This window comes from Melanerpes formicivorus, unplaced genomic scaffold (genome assembly GCF_026170545.1).
Source record: "Melanerpes formicivorus ecotype bairdi unplaced genomic scaffold, bMelFor1.0.p_v2 SCAF_11, whole genome shotgun sequence".
NCBI lineage: Eukaryota > Metazoa > Chordata > Aves > Piciformes > Picidae > Melanerpes > Melanerpes formicivorus.
In genome coordinates, this window is record NW_027142363.1 from 16,937,214 (window position 1) to 16,952,835 (window position 15,622).

General features: G+C 50.5%; 1 protein-coding gene across 2 annotated transcripts in view; it reads left to right on the forward strand.

The window, feature by feature from the left end:
• IGSF3 (immunoglobulin superfamily member 3) overlaps positions 1-15,622 on the forward strand; it is a 119,965-nt gene that overhangs the window by 96,785 nt on the left and 7,558 nt on the right. For both annotated transcript variants that reach the window (XM_068144691.1, XM_068144692.1), the window contains 2 exons: positions 10,712-11,122; positions 13,400-13,807. In XM_068144691.1, the coding sequence (XP_068000792.1) occupies positions 10,712-11,122; positions 13,400-13,807 (819 nt within the window). The remainder of the gene's footprint in view (positions 1-10,711; positions 11,123-13,399; positions 13,808-15,622) is intronic.

Below are 15,622 nucleotides of genomic sequence, written 5' to 3' on the forward strand. Positions count from 1 at the left end.
ACATGAACATTCACGATACAGGTGGAGCTGATCTAGCACTTGGTTGCACAGGAGATGATCCTCATCCCTGAGGCTTGCTGCTGGCTGCATGGTCCTGTCCCATTTTTGTGCCAGCATTGATGCTGCTGTGCACCAGCTCGGTTTACTGAAAATGCAGAGAATTAACCCAGTGGAAAGGAGTAGTTAAAGGTGAGTGGAGCAAGCTAGCTCCTGGATGGATTTACTCAGATCCTTCTTAGGGGACTTTGTCTTTGCACAGACAGTAGCAATGACAAGCTGAGTTAGGCAGGACTGGTGCAGACAGCATCCAAAGGACCTAATGATCCTGCCTGATACCTGTCACCATCACTGGAGGTGTTTAACAAGAGACTTGATGGGGTGCTTGGTGCCATGGTTTAGTTGATTAGATGGTGTTGGGTGGTAGGTTGGGCTTGATAATCTTGAAGGTCTTTTCCAACCTGGTTTATTCTATTCCATTCTATTCTGTTCCATTCTATTCTATCCAGAGAGCTTGCTCTCTGGGTAGCAAGAAAAGGCATTTCATGCCACCCTCAGCCTAGCACCAGCTTTGCAGCAGTAGCTGCTGCCAAGCACAACTCAAACACAGCATCTGCCAAAGTCAGCCAGGTGCTTCACAAACTTCTCAAATGTCTTTCTGATGCCCTGTTTCTGACACAGGAAATTCATCTGTTAATGGCCAGCCTCCAGAGCAGCATGGGAGGAGTCTGTGTGTGGTGCTGCTGCATGTGTTATAACTTGCTCCTCGGGTACATTTAATTACTTTTTTTTTTCCCCTAATTGACAGAGCACCCCTTTGTTTGAAATCTTTCTGATGAGAACTTGATTAAATATCTCAGTATGTTATGGGTTTTTTTCTTCTTGGTAGCTGTAGCTTGGTACTGAATTCATTTTCCAGTGATGCTATCTCCATATTTTAATTTACAAGGGATCGGTGAGCCGTGTATTGTTTTCCGACAGCAAGCACAAGTCACGCTGGGAATCCTCTATTCTTCCTTCCCCTCCACTCCACTCTCTGCTGCAGAACTTCTAGATGCATTTCAGGGCTTGGCAGGAAGGTTTCTTGCTTTAGATTTGTGGTGCATTTTGCTTTGGGTTATGTTTATTTCTTGCTGTCCTTCAGAGGGAGATGGTTATCGCTTCCCGGGGAAGCTCTTGCTTTTTGCAGGCTAGTGGCATGTCCCAGATGGTGGTCTCTGGCTCATCTATAGCCAGGCCTTGGAGGCTCTGAGCTTCACAAATTTTTCCATCTCTGCAGCTACACATGCAGCCTTTTGCATATATGCTCACAGATGTATGGCTTCTGGGCTTTAAAGTGACTTTCTGGGTCACATATGTGTGCTTCCCCAAGGCCCCACTTGGTTACCTGTTAGTCTGTTAGCTGCTCCGCAGACGCCGGTGTGGCATGGCTAGTGATCCCAGGCTGTCCTCTGGCTGAGCAGATGTCCTTGTCATTGCCTGCAGTCTTTCTGCCACAGTATAAGGTGTGCAGAATGGACTTGACCCTCTTTCTATGTGTTTGGTAGTTTATTTCTGGCCTTTTTCTGTCCCTGAGAGGAGCTGGGTCGTGGCCAGCTCCTCCAAGGCTTGCTGCTGGGGCTGGGAGTCCATGCTGCAGGAAGCATTGTTTGCAGCATTGGTACAAGGATCAAAACATTTTGGAGAGAAGTGTTATGTGGCTGATCTTCAGCAAAACAGGAGCAGTACTTGGCAGGCAAGCTCAAGCCTCTTGAACCTTGTAGGAGTTGGGGTAGCATCCAAGTGGCACCCAAGGGGCATGGCCTGGGTGGGTGAAGGCATGCCTGCTCTTTCCTGCCCCTTGCAGGGCACTCTGCCTTGCCACAGCCCTCTGTGGAAGGGCAATCTCACCATCTCTGCAGGAGAGCTGTCAGAGGCAGAGCAGATTGCAGAGAGATGGTACTGACCCTGCAAGGGGAGAAAGGGGGAAAAAGAGATGACTCACATCCATCTAGATTGGCATTCTTGGTGGCTTGTCTGGGTACCTGTCTCCTCTGTATCAGAAAGGAGGAGCATGCAAAAGTGAGGATTTAACTTTATGGATTAGCAGGCTACAGAGGTTGCAGAAAGACCTGCAAAGATGAGAGAGCTCAAGCTGTGGATCTCTATCACTGCTGCAAACAGACACACATTCTCCTTTTGTTCACATATCCAACCGAGAGCAGCCCGGCTGTGACCAGAATCTGAATGATTTGGGGACCGTAGAAACTTGGCATTGCTCTGAAACCAGCACTGCTGAAGGTCAAGATGGCAGGTTGGTGTTCGCAGTCAAAGCCTTGACTTTCATCCTGCCCTCTTGAGAGGGAGGGGGCAGCAGCTCAGCCTTCCTCAGGAAAGGGTTAATGTTGTCTTTCCTTCCTGTGGAGCTCCTCTCCCAGTAATTCAATCATGTCAGCCTGTTTGCAGGCAATAATTCATTGTTACATGAACACTACAGTGAAGTGACAAGTTAATAATGGCAGTAATAATGGCAGGCAAAGTCTAATGCTATTTCCCTTCCTCCTGCTCCTGTTGCAGCAGCAGCCTCCCATGTTGGCTAATGCAATTTGCAACCTCACTAATCCAGTTTCAGGAGGAATTGTGTTCTGTTAAAAGAGAATAGCAGGAGGCGAGAGCTGTGCTGCCATGTTCCCGCCCTCCCCTGGGAGGCTGCCCTGATGCTGGAAGCCTTTGTCTTTACCTTGCTGTGATTTCTATGCCATGTTTAAGCCTAAGGAGCAAGGTCCTCTTAGGAGCATCTCATCTTCACTGTTGGGAAGTTCTTTCCTCTGGTGCCTCCTCCTCTCTGGACAGGCTTGCACACCTTTCCCTCTTGAATGCTGGCTCACGTTCAGCTAACCTGGTAACCATGAGTCACCCTTCTCTCTCCATGCTGAGTCAGAAGGCCAGTGTGCACTTGTTTGACTTGCATTGTCCCAGCTCCCCATGGTCACTAGTATGAGTGTCTTGTGTGTGAAGGTGGTGGAGGCTCTTCAGCCTTGCCTTGTTTAAGAGAAGGGCTGGCAGCAGGCTGGAGATTGGTGCCTCTCCAAGCCAGGACACAGCAGGGACCTGCACAGCATCTCTGGAATCCCAGGCAAGCATCAGGAGGAATTTGGGCACTGAGTGCTTTTTAGGCCCTAGTAAAGAAAGTGATGAGGCACTTTTGGGTTGTGACTGCAGGCCAAGGGATCTGCTGAGTTTGTGCCAAAAGCTTGTCCAGTGCCCTTCTGTGTTGTACACTGAGGGTGCTGGGAAGAGAGGGATTCCTTGCAGAAAGTCACCCTGGGGCCATGTTCCTGGAAGTGAGTCTCTCCTGATCAGCCTAAACCCATCCATGTCTGGTGTTAAACTGGGGCTGGATTTGGGTTTGGCTGGCCTCATTTCTGCTCAGACACACACACAACCCCCCAGCACAATTAAATCCCAACAGAGGCTTTTAAAAGTAGGACATTCCCTAGGAAAACTTCTTGAAACACTTCATTATTTCTCTACAGGCAAGACCATCTTCTGGAGGAGCAATAGCCTCCAAAGTGGAACACTGCCTCCCTGCTACAGTGATAGGGAGGACTCTGTGGCCTGGTGGTGACCATCTTCCTGCCCATCCGTGCACCACAACCACTGGCATGTGTGGAGCTGTGTCTCCTTCCCTGGTCTGCAGCCCCCTGCAGTCCTCCTCTTTCACTGCAGTGCAAGAAGCTAGGGTTTTGTATGGGGCTTTTTTGGGGGAAGGGTATCTTCAGCTGCAATTAAACATTGCCATGTCCAAGGTTGGTAATAGAAGCTCCCAGGTGGGGATGTTAACTCCTGACGTTATATTTTCTTACTGCCTACACGGGAAGATGATGTATAGAAAAGAATAGAATTAACCAGGTTGGAAGAGACCTCAAAGATCATCAAGTCCAACCTATCACCCAGCACCATCTAATCAACTAAACCATGGCACCAAGTGCCTCTCTTCCTAAATACCTCCGGTGATGGTGACTCCACCACCTCCCTGGGCAGCACATTCCGGTGGCCAATCTCTCTTGCTGGGAAGAACTTCTTCCTCACCTCCAGCCTAAACCTCCCCTGCACAGCTTGAGATTGTGTCCTCTTGTTCTAGTGCTGGATGTCTGGGAGAAGAGACCAACCCCCACCTGGCTACAATCTCCCTTCAGGGAGTTGTAGAGAGCAAGAAGGTCTCCCCTGAGCCTCCTCTTCTCCAGGCTAAGCAACCCCAGCTCCCTCAGCCTCTCCTCACAGGGCTGTGCTCCAGACCCCTCCCCAGCTTTGTTGCCCTTCTCTGGACACCTTCCAGCAGCTCAACATCTTTCCTAAACTGAGGAGCCCAGAACTGGACACAGGACTCAAGGTGTGGCCTAACCAGTGCTGAGTACAGGGCACAATGACTTCCCTGCTTCTGCTGGCCACACTGTTCCTGATGCATGCCAGGATGCCTTTGGCCTTCTTGTCCACCTGGGCACACTGCTGGCTCCTGTTCAGCCTACTCTCACCCAGTACCCACAGGTCCCTTTCTGTTTGGCAGCTCTCCAGCCACTCTGACCCCAGCCTGTAGCACTGCATGGGCTGGTTGTGGCCAATGTGTAGCCAATGTAAGGACTCTGAGAGAGAGCATCTTTTTACTTACTCATTTTTAGGTACAGATTGCAAAATGATTTGGTAAAGGTAAGTTTTGTAATCCCCATTTGATGATTGGAAAACAGAGGGGAGGGAGCCAACTGGCTTCACTGTGACAGCAAGTCAGCAGAAAAGCTGTGAATCACATCACTGCCTCTGTCCTCCCCTGATGATGACTGCTTTCCCTTCACCCAAATATTTGTGTAAGTGCTTACCACATGCCTGGCTGGAGGAGACTGGTTGCCTGCTTGAGGCTGTGTAGCAACCTCTACCATATATACCAGCTTGTAGAGCACCTGGCTGTGTCGTAGCCTGTTGTGGTTGTAAGGTGTGTCTGACCAGTTCAGAGGTGCAAGGTTTGAGGACCAGAGGCTGCTGCAGGTATCCTGAGACGATGTGTGTCCCTGCAAATGAGTGCAGACACTTTCCTCAGCCTGGGCATTAGAGAAAAGGGACTGTGATGCTGAGAAGTGGAGCTTTGGAGTGAAGTGTGTGGTAAGTGTATTAGCTTGCTGTGGACACCTAGCATTTCTGCCAGCCTCTTGACCCTAACAGCCAGATAACATCCCCTACCTCCTGGCCAGGCTCCAACATCACCCATTTAACCTCCTGGAGCTTCTCCAGCAGATGCATCAGGATGCCGTCAGCAGTGTGGGAGGGTATGTCTGTGTGTCAACAAGAGATGGTCTTCTGTCCTGGCACTGCCTGGGGGACCACTGCCGAGTTCATCACCTTCACATAGGTTGTGTGGCTTCGCAGGAGCTGGAAAACCAGGCTGGCTTATGAAAAATAAGAGAGTTGTAACCATGACGTGTTGCTAGTGCAAACTGAAAGCATTAATAGCGTCTGTAAGGCCGTTTACAATACATCAAGGCACAATATCCTCTTTACTGGCACGCTCCAGGGAGCCAGGAGACTGGCAACAGGATTATGGTTTGCAGATGATATGCATGATAACTTCACCTAGACGGATGCACCTGTTCCCCTCAGCAAGCAGATGTTCAGGAGGCTGTTAAGAGAACATCGGCCTCTTGACATGCAGCAGAAGATGCCATGTAACCCAGCCTGTTCACACTGCCATGCCCACCCCCTCCACTGCTTGACAGAGAGCTGGAGCAGCCCTGCCCTGACACACCAAAACCTCAAGCACGTGGGGCAGATTGGATCAGCTCAGCATTTGAAGGCAGAGCCTCTACTGGCTCCCTGCCCAGGCAGATCCCCAAACCAGGAAAGGCAGTTTCCCCTGTGTCAGGAGGGCGATGTCTGTTCGGCTGGCTTGGTGCCTGGGGTGTCAGTCTTCTTGCAGTCTCACTCATGTGCCAGCTCCATGTCACAGTAGGCATCTTTAAACATGACCTGGCAAGCTGCACGGGGCAGAGAGGGACCTGCTTCGTACCGGTGTGAACTTGCCACCAGCATGGGAAAAGCTGCACTCTGACCTCGTATCGTACCATCACCATCACCACACCCTGGGACACTATCTTCAGGGTTGGGGTTTTTTTTCTTCCCTTTGAAAATTCTTTTTCTTAAATGCCAAGTGAGCCCTTTGGATTAGTTTGCATCTCTGTGAATGGTGCATGATGCTCATTCTTATGGGAGGACAAGCATGTGAGCCACCTCACAAAGCTTCCCGTGTCTTCACCAGGCTGTGGTCAGAGGATCTCTTCCCTGCATGAACAAGCAAACCAGCCTGCAGCTCAAAGGTGAAGATGTCCCAAGGAACCTTTTTTGCCACAGTTTTTTCAGTGTAGCATTTTTCAGTTGTAAAAGCCATGAATTACTTCTATGGGATCTGCAAAAGGTAATGAAGAAAACATCTGTGCCCACTTACTGTGCAGGAGCCAGCCCCTGGCTGGAGAAACGTTAGGTGTTCACAAATTCTTAGCCTGGAGAAGAGGAGGCTCAGAGGAGACCTTCTTGCTGTCTACAACTATCTGAAGAGAGGTTGTAGCCGGGTGGGGGTTGGGCTCTTCTCCCAGGCACCCAGCCCCAGAACAAGAGGACACAGTCTCAAGCTGTACCAGGGGAGGTTTAGGCTGGATGTTAGGAAGAAGTTCTTCATAGAAAGAGAGATTGGCCATTGGAATGTGCTGCCCAGGGAGGTGGTGGAGTCACCATCACTGGAGGGGTTTAGGAAGAGACTGGATGGGGCCCTTGGTGCCATGGTTTAGTTGATTAGATGGTGTTGGGTGATAGGTTGGACTTGATGATATCAAAGGTCTTTTCCAACCTGGTGAATTCCTATTCTATTCTATTCTGTTCTGTTCTTTCTGTTCTATTCTATTCTGTTCTATTCTAATTGTAAAAGACTGAGAATGCCCTCTTTAATTCTGTGGGAGGGAGACAAAATCTGTACTTGCATTTTCCTTGGTGTGCTTCTGTTAGGCAAGTAATTCATGTTAGATGAGAAGCTCCCTGGCAGGGGTGTCATTACATATCACTGATACCTCTAATCTGGATGAGACTTTGCAAAGGTGTTATGAACCGGTGTCAGCCCGTGCGGTCTATCAAAGGGGAAGACCAGTAATTCCCTGCCAGGGCCTGCTGCACTTACTGTAGCAGCAGCAGAAGGGATCATCTCATCAAGATTTGGAGGAAGCTGTGCATGCGTGGGCAAATTCCTGCAGGCTGGCTGCAGTGGCTGCCAGGGAAGGCTGAGGTGTGTGCATGGAATTGAAGATGTAATTTTCACCAGAGTTAATAAGCTGTCTTCCCCACCTCCCTCACCTCCACAAAAGCAAATGTCTTCCCAGGTGTGGTGGGTTGAAGTTTCCCCCCCCAGCATTAGCTTTGCCAGACCAACTCAGTTAGAAGCAAATGGAGCTGTATTTGCAAGCACAATCTACACTCTACAATGGAATGCAATGGATATGCACAAAATAGACAGGAGTTACAATATTATACAGGTATTTGCAATTAATAAACAGCACAAGGACCCCCCTGGCCAAGGAGCAGGGGAAGCTACCAGCTTCTCCCTCCCTGCCCTCCCCTTACCCCCCTGTACAAAAGGGACAAGAGAGAGGAACAGAGAAGTTAGACTTAGCCAAGGCCAGCTGATAAGCAGGTTATCTCTCCTGAGTGAAGCAAAACAGCCAGAGATCAGAAGAGACAGAAAAGAGGGCAGAATTGGAATAGAATAGAATAGAATAGACCAGACCAGACCAGACCAGACCAGGTTGGAAGAGACCTTCAAGATCATCGCGTCCAACCTACAACTCCTCTTATTCTGGATATTTACCCAGTGAAATTGTTTAGAATTGTCTTTTGTTTTCCTTTTTACACCCAAGAGTTATTGATTTATATATTTCTACTTCTCTGCTCAGAATCTGTAACTGAATTGTAAAGGGCATAGCCTGAAACCACCACACCAGGTGCCACATGGAAGCAGGGAGAACTGCATGGAGGCCACCCGACAGCCCTTGGATGACCTCAGGGGGTGGTCTGTGATTTTCCTAGACAATGAGAACTGCTGTGATTATGGTCCAGTAAGAAGCCCTCTCTGCTTCAGTGGGATGCATCTGTCACACACAAGCTGCGAGGTCTGTTGCCCCAAACACCAGGCTTAAAATTCCTGCGTGCCCATCCTCCTCATTGTCATCCCCTGGAGGTGCTGCAAACCGGGCAGAGTGCCGGGAGGGATGCTCGCACTTCAGCAGCAGCTCTGCTCTCTGCATACCCTGGCTTTGTCTCCAAGTGTGTTGATATTGAGCCACCCCAGCACACGCCGCATGTGGATATACTGCATTTTAATAGATATAGGGCTCCTGACTTAACATACACAGTTGCCATAGTAACAGAGGTTTCCTTAGTAACGGTTGCAGAAAATAATCCAGTACCAATTAAAAATAAACTGTTTGGAAAGGGGGCTGGGGGAGAAAGGAAACTGCTGTGTATCACCTTCCCCTTTATTGGTTCGTCTCCCAGGGACTTGGAAGATTGATTAGTGCTTGAAATAACCTTTCTTAACCACCAGTGAATGAAAAAGGTGGGGTGAGTGTGGGTGCTGTGACTAAGGCTGCCATCCTGAAGTGAAACAAAGGGGAAAGAGTCTGTCTGGGGTACGGCAGAAATACAACAGGGTAGTGCTACGTCTCTCCATTAGGTTGTAGTCCCCAGGGAGGAAAAACAAGGGACTGTTTCCCTCCCTCCACTGTCTGCATGCCATACTCCTAACACAACTGTGGAGTCCTTACTAGCCATCCTGATTAAAGCCATGGGTGGTGCAGGCTCCAGAGGAACACCTAATATGATACCAGGATGCCTATCTCAGATGCTGTGTTAGAGCAGAAAGCGTGCTGTGGTGGGAGTTCCCCCCTCCCATCCAGTGCTGTTTGCTGTGCCCAACCTCTCTCTCAGCACTCACTGCTTGTGCTTACAGGCATCCGAGACCCTAGGGCCCAAGAGAAGCTGGAAACAAAGCATGATGGTGAGGAGCCTGTGCCTTGGTGAGAGAGGAGGTGTTACTTCCTCACAAACACGAGATGTGTGGGACATGTTTCCACGCTGCAGATGGGCACAGCTCCCCTGTCAGCCTTCACTTTTGTCTGTCTGTGTTGCCACACTTCTGTTGTGCCACTGGTGCCCAGGGTGCTTCCTAGGTTTTAAGAGATGGAAATGCCTCTCCTATGAGGACAGGCTGAGGGAGTTTGGATTGTTCAGTCTGGAGAAGAGAAGGCTCCGAGGAGACCTTATTGTGGCCTTCCAGTATCTGAAGGGGGCTACAGGAAAGCTGGGGAGGGAGTTTTTTAGGGAGTCAGGTACTGATAGGACTGGGGGTGATAGATCCAAGCTGCAGAAGGGTAAATTTAGATTAGACATTAAAAGGAAGTTCTTCCCCATGAGGGTGGTGAGACACTGGAACAGGTTGCCCAAAGAGGTGGTAGAAGGCCCATCCCTGAAAGTTTTTAAGGTCAAGCTGGATGTGGATCTAGGCAACCTGGTCTCATGGAAAGTGTCCCTGCCCATGGCAGAGAGTTTGGAGCTAAATGATCCTTGAGGTACCTTCCCACCCTGACAATTCTGTGATTCCATACCAGTTGTCAGCAGGGTCCCTTCACCTGGTGGCAAGACAGCATGCATCCTTTCAGAGGGAAGCTGCCATGTGAGGAGAGGCAAAGGAAGGGAGGTGGTGGCAGAGCTACTGGGACAAGTGATGTATCCAATGACAGGAGCTGTTCCTTGATGCTGTAGCCAGCAGGGCTTCAGGGCACACCAAACACAAGTGTCACAGGAGGGTGCTTCGTGTCCTGCCCTGGAGATGGGAATGCCCTGGGTCAAGGCTTTGGTAAGAAGCACAGCCTGAACACATGCAGCAGGGACCATATCATCTGTTCTGTAGTGGGAGAGGAATCACAAACTGGTGTGTCTCTCTCCTTGCACGGGCAAAAGCTAAGGACACTGCTGTGTCATCCTTGGCTCTGTGTGAGCACCTAGCTACCCATGTGGGAACTGCTGCTGGCTTGGGAAGCTGAGGGAGGTGGCTTATCCTGGATGTGTTGTCTGTGGTGGACCTGGATCCAGATCTGCTAGCTGCTGGAGCTTGCTCCTGCTGATCCTTTGCAGTCTGGTGCTCCTTCTTTTCTAGTTGTGCCCACACTGGCACCCCTAGCTATTGTGTGTGTGGGTTCCGTGTCACCGCGGCGGCTGGCCTGTAACAGCTTGTTTAATTCGCTCTTCCTGGAAATGGTTTTGTCTTGAACTGATAAGCATCTCATTGCCCTGAGGTGCAAGTGGTGTGATTGTACCATGAAAAAAACCCACTGAGTTGAAGTGTAGCCTTCTTGCTAGATTTGATGCCTTAAATCATACTGAATTAAGAAAGGGAATTTTTGTAAAGGACAAAGTGAAAAGGCAGGTTCTTGCAGAGGGACACGGTGGGAGGAATTGAAAGAGAGAAGATCTGCTAAGAGAACATCTAAACATCTTTGCCTTAAAGGTCTAGTGCAAGTGGGACCCAGGCAAGAGCAGCCGTGCCTGCAGTTGTGGGATGACTCTCTGGCCTTCCCTGAACCAGGTGAGTTTCTTTTCTGTGTTAATGATCCACCTCTCCTCATCCTTCTCTCTTCCTCTCTTGCAGTGACCAAGCTGCAGGTGAGCAAGTCAAAGCGGAGCATCACGCTGGTGGAGAACAGGCCCATACCCCTCAACTGCTCGGTGAAATCCCAGACCAGCCCTGACTCACACTTTGCTGTGCTGTGGTATGTCCACAAGCCCTCTGATGCAGATGGCAAGCTCATCCTGAAGACCACCCACAGCTCAGCCTTCGAGTACGGTACCTATGCGGAGGAGGAGGGGCTGCGGGGCCGGCTGCAGTTTGAGCGCTCGGCGTCGGGCGGGCTCTTCAGCCTGACGGTGCAGCGGGCCGAGGTCCGAGACAGCGGCAGCTACTACTGCCACGTGGAGGAGTGGCTGCTCAGCCCCAACCATGCTTGGTACAAGCTGGCAGAAGAGGTGTCGGGCCGGACAGAGGTCACCGTCAAGCAGCCAGGTACCACGTGCCCCACCAGAGGGATCTTGGCGTCAGCTGATGTGCATGGCTCACAAGCTCAGTGAGCTTTCCTGGAGTAGCAGGAATCCTCTGCTTTGCTTTCTGCTACAGCCAGGTCACCTCCTCTTTGTGTCATTATCCCTACACATCCCTGCATGAAGGAGGGATGTTTTCCACCTTTGATGTGACCCTCCTCCATTTAGACTGGGCTGGTGAGAATTTCACTGTCCCCACATGAAGGCTGTCCCTCCACTATGATCTAGAGCTGCTGTATCCAGCCAGGTTTCCTTATCCTCAAGAGCATCATGTAGCAAGAGTGTCGACTAGCGACCTTCTGAGACACAACTGCTGTGTGCCTGCCTGGGAAAGCATTTTTACATTCTGCACACAGTTTAGTGTTACTCTGTGCCCATATCCTAGCAGGCCTGGGGAGCTTGTCTTCTTCCTCTGTGCTGGGCACATGAGATACTAGTAACAAGTTTCATGAGGTGGGGAGCTGGCTGCCGGGAAAGGAGAAGTCTGCTCTGATGGTGGTTTCTGTGGCAGCGGGCATTACTGGTAAAGGTGGACTGGTGGAGGATCTAAAGATGACCACCACAAGCTGGAGACAGCCCTCATTTTGTGCAATGCAGGGAGGTATGGAGGGAAGTGCTTTCACTGAGAGCAGCCTGGGCCCCTGTGTGCTTTGGAGGCAGAGCATCATCAATATTTCATGAGGAAGCCTTGTCACTGCTTATTCCAGGTGCCTGGAGGATAAAATCCCACATGCAGGAGGGACACAGCTGGATAGCAGGGCTGGACTAGGATGCTCAATTCTTTTTCTGGGTCTAGAGTTGGCTGGCTAGACACAAGTTCTGTGGATGAGGAAGCAAGAGGGATATTGAGTACAGTCCCCAGTGCAGCTTTGCCTGGTTGCACAAGGAGCACAGCAGGCCACAGCGTGCCACTCACTGCCAGTCCCAGCTCCTCCTTTCTGTGCAAAGTCCTGTGGGGGGCGGTCAGGGAGTGGGGAGCTGTGATCTGCCTCCCTCTTTGCATTGCCTGTCTCTCTGGGAAGTACAGTGCCCACCACTTGCTGCAGCAGCTGTAGGAGGGAAGTCCAAACTGTGCCCCTGGAAAGAAGCCATGGAGTCAGGAGTGTTTAACACGTCATTTCGCATAAAAGAGCTGACTGCAGTCTCTCCCTCAATGTCAGTGAAACTGGAGTGGAAACCAGGGACATTCCCAAGGCAGCAAAACACTGTGTGTGCCTGTGCCTTCATGCCACTTCTCATTTTGCAGTGGTGGTTCCTTCATGGCTATCGGGTTTCTGCCTTGCTTTTTTCCCTTTTCCCACAGCAGGAGAGCTTACTGATCAGGGTGTCACAGGGCTCCAAGAGAACGATGAGAAAAGTTGGAGGTGTGATCTCCCTTGACAAAAGTGTCTTAGGACCCCTCAGGTCCTACTGGGAGATTGTGTTCCCAGTTCTCCGTACTGAATGGGGCATTGTGGATGGCTATCCTGAGACTTTCAGAAGGCCATAAAAAACACAAAGCTTGGCTTCTTTTCCTCCTCTTTTTTTCCTTCTTTTCCCTATAATTTCTTTTCTTCCCCTTCCTCATTTCTTTCATCATACCCCAGGACAGTAGCAGAATACAGAATAGAGAATACAAAGTGAACCAGGTTGGAAAAGACCTTTGAGATCATCAAGTCCAACCTATCACCCAACACCATCTGATCAAATAAACCATGGCACCAAGGGCCTCATCCAGGCTCTTTGTAAACACATCCAGTGATGGTGACTCCCTGGGCAGCACATTCCAATGGCCAATCACTCTTTCTGGGAAGAACTTTCTCCTCACCTTCAGCCTAAACCTCCCCTGGCACAGCTTGAGACTGTGTCCTCTTGTTCTGGTGCTGCTTGCCTGGGAGAAGAGACCAACCCCCACCTGGCTACAACCTCCCTTCAGGTAGTTGTAGACAGCAAGAAGGTCTCCCCTGAGCCTCCTCTTCTCCAGGCTAAGCAACCCGAGCTCCCTCAGCCTCTCCTCACAGGGCTGTGCTCCAGACCCCTCCCCAGCTTTGTTGCCCTTCTCTGGACACCTTCCAGCAGCTCAACATCTTTCCTAAACTGAGGGGCCCAGAACTGGACACAGGACTCAAGGTGTGGCCTAACCAGTACTGAGCACAGGGCAGAATGACTTCCCTGCTCCTGCCATGCCGGAGGGGTTTGTGGGGAGACAAATGGCCCTTGCAACCTTTGTTCACCTGGCATTTCTAATGGCCTTCTCCCGTAGATAACCGCCTGCAGGTGAATCAGACCCACAAGAACATCACGGTGCTGGAGAACCAGTGGGTGAGCCTGGAGTGCCTGGTGAGCAGCCGAACCAGCCCCTCCTCTCAGCTCTTGGTGGAGTGGAACATCTGGCGGTCTGGCCACCCAGAGAAGGAGGTGGTGGCCCGGCTGAGCCGCCAGAACACCCTGCGATACGGGGACGTGGCGGCGCTGGGCGACCTGCGGAGCCGGCTGCACCTGGAGAGCCCTTCCCCAGGTCTCTACCTCCTCTCCATCCAAAATGCCACCGTACGGGACAGTGGGGCCTACGACTGCCGTGTGGAGGAGTGGCTCCTTGACCCCAGTGATCGCTGGTACAAGCGAGCAGAGGACATCTCTGGGCTCATCACCCTCACTGTCAAGCAACCAGGTGAGGAAGATTTCCTGCCAAGAGCTTTGGGCAGTGCTCTGCCCTCTTGGACTGAAGGCATGTGTCCTCATCTGTCTGTCATTGACAGCAGGCCTGGGCAGAGAGCACAACTGCTGTGCTGCAGACAGTGCTGATGCTTTCTTGTATGTCTTATTGGGTGCACCGTTGCTTTTGTGGAAGGAGTATGGAGCAAGTTGTGCAAGATGAGCTTAAGAATTTGTCACTGCTGCATCTGCAAATGCTTTTTCTTTTTTCAGCACTTGGGAGAGTCAGTAAGATGGGCTTCTGATTTTATTCACATCTTGATTGAGAATGAGATGGGAGAAGCTATCTGTGCTTCCCAGGCATGTACCCTGGGGAAAGGCCCTTGCATGAAAAGAGAACAGCAGAGAAGGTCAATGTCCTTGCTGTTGTCTAGGCAGCTTCTTATTCTGCTGATGCCTGTTGCGTGGGTGGAGAAGTAGATGTGGGGTGTCCAGCTCCAAGAGTTCTGTTGGTTGGGGTGGGAGTTTGGGCTTCTTGATCAGACAGGAGCTGACTATGAGGACCCTGCCTCTATGTGGCCAGTGGAGTACATAGGGGCTTCCTCGCCACCTTCATGCCAGTGATAGTGGTTCAGATGGATCCTGCTGCCTAAACCCACTGTTCTGGCTGCCCACAGACACAGAGGGGCAGGCATCAGGGATCACCATAGGTGCTTCTTGGTCTCTCCAGGATTAGTGGGGAACAAAGTGCTACAGAAGTTCAAACCAGGGAGGAAATGCCAGTTTCAAATGGTTGTGAATGGAATAGAACAGAATGTGACCATTTTGGTTGGAAGAGACCTACAACTGCTTCAGGGCTGACCAAAAGTTAATGTATGCTATTAAGGTTATTGTCCAAATTCCTCTTGAACACTGACAGGCAGGACATACCAACCACCTCTCTAGGAAGCCTGTTCCAGGATTTGACCACCCTTTCAGTAAAGAAGTATTTCCTAATGCCCAGTCTGAACCTTCCCTGACACAGCTTTAATTCCTACACATCCTATCACTGAATCCTAGGAGTCCAGAAGAGATCAGCACTTCCCTCTCCACTTCTCCTCTGCAAGAAGCTGTAGAGTGCAATAAGGTCACCCCTCAGTCTCTTTGTCTCCAAACTGGAGACATCCAGAGTGCTCAGCCACTCCTCACAGGACATTCCTTGCAACACTTTAAGCAGCTTTGTTGCCCTCCTTTGGGTGTATATAAGGACCTTCATATCTTTCTCAAACTGAGGGGCTCAGAACTGCACACAGCACTCAAGGTGAGGCCACACCAGCATTGAAAACAGTGGAATAATCCCCTCATAAGCTGTGGCTGCTGGGACACACTGCTGACTCATATTGAGTCTCCTATCAACCAGCACTGCCAAATCCCTTCTACAGGGTTGTTCTTTAGCCTCACCTCTCCCAGGATGTGCACATGCCTGGTGTTACTCTATCCTAGGTGCAGAATCTGGCATTTGGACTTGTTAAATTTCACCCCATTAATCACTGCCCAATGCTCCAAACCTCTGCAAGGCATCTTGTCCTTCAAGAGAGTCAGCAGCACTTCCCAGCTTGGTCTCATCATCAAATGTGCTCATGGTGCATTCAACTCTTGCATCCAGCTAATTGATAAATACATTTAAGACATGTGGCCCTAGAATTGAGCCCTGAAGAACACTACTGGTAACTGGTTACTAGCCAGATGTAGCCCCATTCACTGCAATCCTTTGAGCTCATCCCTTCAGCCAGTTCTTCATCAAGCACACCATATACCTCACCTTGTCCAGAAGGATGCTGTGAGGGACAGT